General features: G+C 39.7%; 1 protein-coding gene across 1 annotated transcript; it reads right to left on the minus strand.

The window, feature by feature from the left end:
- Positions 1-1826: 1826 nt before the first annotated feature.
- LOC144639714 (adhesion G protein-coupled receptor A3-like) lies at positions 1827-5832 on the minus strand. Its single transcript, XM_078499018.1, has 4 exons — positions 5652-5832; positions 4919-5493; positions 3375-3524; positions 1827-1940 (listed from the first exon to the last, which is right to left on the minus strand). Exons 1-4 carry the CDS (start codon positions 5770-5772, stop codon positions 1833-1835), a joined length of 954 nt encoding a protein of 317 aa, XP_078355144.1. The 5' UTR covers positions 5773-5832; the 3' UTR covers positions 1827-1832.
- Between the last annotated feature and the right edge of the window lie 366 nt (positions 5833-6198).

Here is a 6198-nt window from a genome sequence, read left to right on the forward strand (position 1 = left end):
GACAGACACCAAGAGATGTAGTCCATCAGCTAGTGGGGTTGTATGGCTCACTTAAGGGGAACAAAGGAAACTTGTCTAATATTACTCTTTGACTATTAAGCATCATAAAAATGTGTGATAGCAAGGATAAAACGGTAGCTTTCACTGTGTAAATCGAATTTGAAATTTGCTCTCATATCCTTCTTTTGGCCGCCATCTTGGATTTTAAAACAAAAATCCTTAATTTTTTTTATTCGTTCTTAAATACTTACTGATTTTTTGCTTAGATATATATTTGAGAGGTACTACATATTCGGGACATTATTTTAGCATTGTTTACGGTAATAAAAGCAAAGTACGCAATAAATGAGGTCGCAATGTCCGCCATTTTGTTTTCAGCTCGTTTTCCTTTTGCTCCTCAATCATCTAAAATAACAAAATTACCATAAAGGCGTTCCATGCATCGCAGTGCTACGTTTTTTCAAGTGTACTACACCATTAATCAGTATACCCCAAATCAGATTACAAAGCTACGTCCACGCATAAGGTTAGAATAGGGCTCAGTTAAGAGATTGTTGAGTACAGAACAAACAGAATCGCCACACTCGTATAAAGTCCTCCTTCACTGCTGCTATGCTTCTGTCAACTCTTCTGGAGCGGTGAAGGAATTACCGGAAGGGAATCAGTAGCTCTTCTCTAGATTGTGGCTTGAAAATTTCCTTTTGTAACATTGAGTTCGGTTAGTGGAGATGCCTCGCGTGGTGGGAGAACCTCTGGCTTTACTTTCCCCGGCGCCGTTCACTTTTCTCTGGCTTCACTTTCCCTGGCGCCGTGAATCTCCTAGCACAGCACATCCACACTCTGACACGTCTTCTCGTACAGCTGATACACTTATGCTTTCGTATCTTTAATGATCACCTCGGATACTGCAACTCCTCCCCGCTAATTGCCATAGCTCGGACGTACGTTTCGTACGTTGGCAAAGCTTCCCCTCTGGTCTTCGCACCTCTTCCCTCTTTTTTAAAGTACTTTGCATGTCCTTGGGACGATATGTTTGAAATAAAGGGCTGGGTTGGAAAATGACGATTGTTTTTTAGGGGGGATTTATTCAAGACACTTGAATGGCAATGTTATTTTATCTACGCGCTCTCTTTTCTTCGTGAAATAATTTTTAAATCTGCACTTTTTGCTTTATTTTGTGGTACAAACAGTCATATTGTGAACAATAATCAGCCGTGGCGACGTCACATATGACATCACGTTGTTGTTTTTGAAACACTAGTTAAGAATGAACGAAATCATGTTGTTAGTTCCGATAAGTTTTAAATTTGCGTTTGAAAGCGATTCGTTTACGTTAAAAGAATGCAGGCAGCTTTGTAGCTTTTTCACCCCAAAAATCCAAGATGGCGGCCAAATTAAGAAGCGTATAGGGGAGCCAATTTAAAATTCGATTTATAAGTGAAAGCTACCGTTCCAACCTTGCTATCATACATTTTTGTGATGCTCAATAGGCAAGGATTAAGATAAGACATGTTTCGTTTGTTCCCCAAAAGTGAGCCATGAACTCAAATTTTCGGATCTCAGCTGATGGACTAATGGAGGAAAAGATGTACTTTGAGCAGTTCCTGCCTCGCATGACCTAATAGCCCCCACAACGCAAGTGCAATCTTGAAACATTTAAATCATCTAATAGCAAATTATCACAGTGAATAAGATCTTTTTTTCTTAACATAATCTGTAAGGAGCATTTGATCGTAATTATTTCCACGTTATTTAGCAGGAAAATTTTTATATAACAATTTACCAGTATTATTATTATTATTATGATTATTATCTTCTAAGACATAATAAACTTAGGGCACAAACCTTGAACAGGCCTTTGATCTTCGTTGAGCTTCTTGTAACAGTGCTACTTCAGTTTCCATGATGTTACTTATGGTGTCAACCAAATTTTCATTTAGCTGAAATGAGGGAGATACATTGAATACCCAGGAAAGCAAAGGCATACAATACACAAGCTTAATCACAACTATTCATGCCAGGTATATTAGGAATGTACTCTAAACAATCAGATGTTACTGCAAAGCAGCCAGTTTGCTTTTGACTCTCAATTAACCTGAAATCAGGCCTTCCTAAGGAGAGGGGAGAGGGTAGGGAAGGAAAGAGGAGAGGAAGGCCTGACACAAACGCTTTGATTGGGTCATGTCGAACATCCAGATTCTGGATGTGGCGCTGATTGGGTAATTCACAATGGGCCCTGACATCATGCCAACGGAAATTTCAAAAATTTCATAACGGCGTCTTCTATGAAATGATGTCCACGCGAACGAAAACTTCGCTCGACGTTATTTCAGTGTATTAATTTTATGGAACGCGACAACTTCAAAACGGCTCTTGAAGGCGCTCTACAGCTTTTCCTGGAATTAGATGTAATAGAGGACAGAAATTATGCATCGAAAGCTGCTTGTGAAACGGAAAGACGTCCTCGGAGTTTTAGCAAAATAAAGGTGACGGGCCTAACATGTCTCCTACGTTTGTGACATTTGTACCCTTGCCGTTTTGTGTTAAATTCGGTTTTTCAACGTAATTTGCTTCTCACTTCTTTCTGAGGGGCACTGTTTTATTTGGAGGCATTATGTATTAAATAGAGCCGTAAGATTGTGGCCAAGGAAATGTCTAGAGGTCATTGCATTAGTCTGCGCTGCGTGATTTCCTGTTTGTTTCGTACTTATTTGCCACATGTTTTGTTAGTTTAGTTTGTTTTTGCTCAATTCTATTTGTAAGATATGCTTTAAACTCTCGAAATTTTTGCCGTGGAAGGAAAAGATATATGTTCTGTGAAAACGTTGATTACTTGCATTTTATTGATTCCGGAATCGGTATTAATAAATACTGTTGGAAGATATAATAAATTGTGTCTTATCACTTATATCTTGGTCCGGCTTCGCAAGTGACAACCGGAAATGAATTTGATTGGTTGACGCTTATCACACCGTGAGGGGTGGAAAACTGGAATAAAAGCGTCTGTGTCAGGCTTTTCTTTCCTTTCGCGCTTCTACCCTTTCTCCCTTCCCCTTAGAAAAGCCTGATACTCAGGCTAACTCTCAATAGGCTTACAACTTACATGAAAAGTTTATCAGTCTCTACTTTTGGCAAAAAACCTTACATAAGTTCCTACACAGGTTGTTACACGTGCAACGTAAGAAGATTAAATACATGTGTTGTTTATTAGTAATATTTCCCAGGAAAAAAACACTAGTGAAAAAAGGCCGACTAATGACTGTTTGTGTTCGAGTTGCAGTGGCTACATGTGGTGGCTAGTGGCTAGTAACACTGTTAGTTTCGAGCCCTGGGAATTCACGCAAGTTAATGCCAAATATCTGCATGCTCCTTACATATTCATCCCTTCCAATGACTTGTGCCAATTTCTCCACAACTACAGCTGCATATATGACATCTAAGGGATCACTAAACTCTCTTGCTCGTTTGGAAATGTTCAGTAACTGATGACTGACTGCGTTGACTGTTGTGTCATTGACTGTTTTCTGGTTAAAAGAAAATAAATATTGGTCAGCTCCAATGCAGTACACTTAACTGTTAAGACCGTAACTATACTACAAGTACACCTGACCATTCATGTTTCCCACGTTAAGCCTCTTGGTTAGGACTATGTGGATAACAATCAAAGTGATTAAAGCGGTGATTTAGAAATAAACATGGTGAATACTAACAACCAACATGTACTAACAAAAAAATACTAACAACCAACATGTACTAACAAAAAAATACTAACAACCAACATGTACATGTGTTATGGTACCATCTTTCGTTCATGTCTGAAAGCTACCATCATGTCCTCATAGTTGACAACCCACCTATACCTGCCAACTTTTCCGGGTCAAAGGCATGACATTTTTATCCTAAAAGTGCCAGGATTTCCGAAGACCATATGACCATCTCCGAAGTTCTCCGAAGATGTCCGAAGTATTGCAAGGATTTAAAAAGAGGGAGTCCAAAATTTTTATAAGGCCTGACTTTGTCCCTATAGGAGGGCCTGAGGAGCATGCAAGGTGTTTTTCTGCAGTTATGAGTGCAAAGGTATCTTAAGATTTCCAAATTTGCTAAAAAAAATGTACCGGTATACAATTATTCATATTAACTTTCTCTGAAAAGTGGCTGTCCATAGGACTCCTGGGATCCCACCTGGCTAAAAGCCTGCAAAGACGTTCCGAACATATCCCGATCCCAGTGCGTGGATGTGTTTTGTTAAACAAGACCTCCTTCCCCATCCTTTTTCTTCTCAAAACTCTGAGATTTCATGGAAAGTATACATGAAGTCATTTACTCATTTTACATGGAGTTTTCTTTTCTCACATTGATTTGAGTTCACATTATTTTGGAAAGTGTGCCGGTATTCTGGGAGGCCATGGGTTCGATTTCCCGTCGGGGACTCACATTTTTTTCTTTGTCCCACGCTCGAGTCATGTTGAATAATTTCTTCACTGTGCCAGTTATGGTTGTAATAACTCACATTATTCAACTCGGTGTGAGAAATTTTTTCGTAAGCGTGAGTTGGCATGAGATCAAAGTTTTTAGCTTGCATGCGTGAGACTCAGGCCTAAGGTGTGAGACTTTGCAGGTATACCCACCTACTCTTTCCTATACCTACATGATTGTATAATTATGCACTGTATACAGTGAACTCTCTCTTAACGGACACATTTATAAGACCGACACCTTGAAAACCTGGTGTTGGTCCAGTCCCTGCCATTTTTCAGTCATTTTACTGTAATTAAACTTCCTATAAGACGGACAGGTCTCTAAAACAACAGTTGGAGCCAGTCCCGACAGAGTCGGTTTTAGAGAGTTCACTTTAGTATGGTAATGTGCCACAAGAAGACTACAACAGCACTGTTTTGTTGGAACTGTTTCATCTCACCTGCTTTAGATCATAGAGTGCACGAGTTATCTCATTAGCATGGGCACAAGGCTCTGCCTCAACTGCCATCCAGACGCCTTCTAAAGAGCAGTTTCGTCTGGCCATAATTTCAGCTCCCTGATGATCTAACAAGCTGCTAATTACGCCAACAGGACATGGCAAGAACGCAAATCCTCCAGCAGCTGTGTGATGCCAGTGGAATGTTCCTCTGTCTGTTTCTGTTGAAGCTGCTCTACAGAATTTGGCATCTGATGGGATGACAGCTAGATGAGATGTACTCATGTGTAGATAGCCTCCCTTATGAGTAACATTGCAGCTGTAAAATCCACTGTCTTCCACCGTGAGTTGCATAATGTCCAAAACAGTAGAGTTCACTACTTTGCTAGAGTCAAACTCATACAGTATGTTTTTCCGTTTGTCGTTAGGGTCACGAGTTATCAGTTTATCGTCCTTGTACCATGTGATCTGCATACCAGGCACCCAGGATGAGTTGCAGACAAAGGTGGTTCTGTCTCCCTTAAAAGCAATTTGATCACCTTGTGGGCCAAAGGACATGACTGGAAGCTTAAGTTTGTCTGTAAGAAAAAAGGCAAAGATTTGAAGTTTGCACTAAATACCGTGAGAAGTACCAGAATCAAGTCATAAAAGCTCTGTAATAAAGCAATGTGCAAGGCATCATCTGCATATTGCACTTGCTTATTTAGGAACAAGAGAATTGTGATCAGCCCCTTACCACACACCATCTCCTTCTTATTGAGTTGTGCAACTTTGTTGTCCTTCATCCTAAAAGGACGATCACACCTGCCTTGCACATTAAGGTCTCTTCTATCATTTGCTGCCATCCATTTTACCATCCATTTCAGATTACAGTCACAGATCAGAGGATTCAAATCAAGGTCACTAAAATCAACAATTTAATAATTAGTCAGAAGGTAAATAAATGTTATTTCTCAGGAAAGAAAAACAAACTTTAGAAATAATATTAATTTTGGTTCATTGTGAAACATGCTGCCTACAACCTTCTGATTACAAAAAAAAAAAGGTTTACTCCCATTCTCTGGTGTTGTTGTTAAAAAACATTCTAGGAAGTAGAAAAATCGCCAGCATGTTTACCTAGACTGATGCAGACACAGTAGTGAACCTAAGTGAGTGGCATACCTGCCAGCTCTCCAAGTTTTCCTGGGAGTCTCCAAGTTTTTCATCATCATCCCGGTCTGATTTTTGGAGAGTATTCACACATTGTCTTAAATGCTATCCTTACAATGCAAAGATTTCTAGAC

Source organism: Oculina patagonica, unplaced genomic scaffold (assembly GCF_052425735.1).
Source record: "Oculina patagonica isolate OP01 unplaced genomic scaffold, crgOcupat unplaced1217, whole genome shotgun sequence".
Classification (NCBI taxonomy): domain Eukaryota; kingdom Metazoa; phylum Cnidaria; class Anthozoa; order Scleractinia; family Oculinidae; genus Oculina; species Oculina patagonica.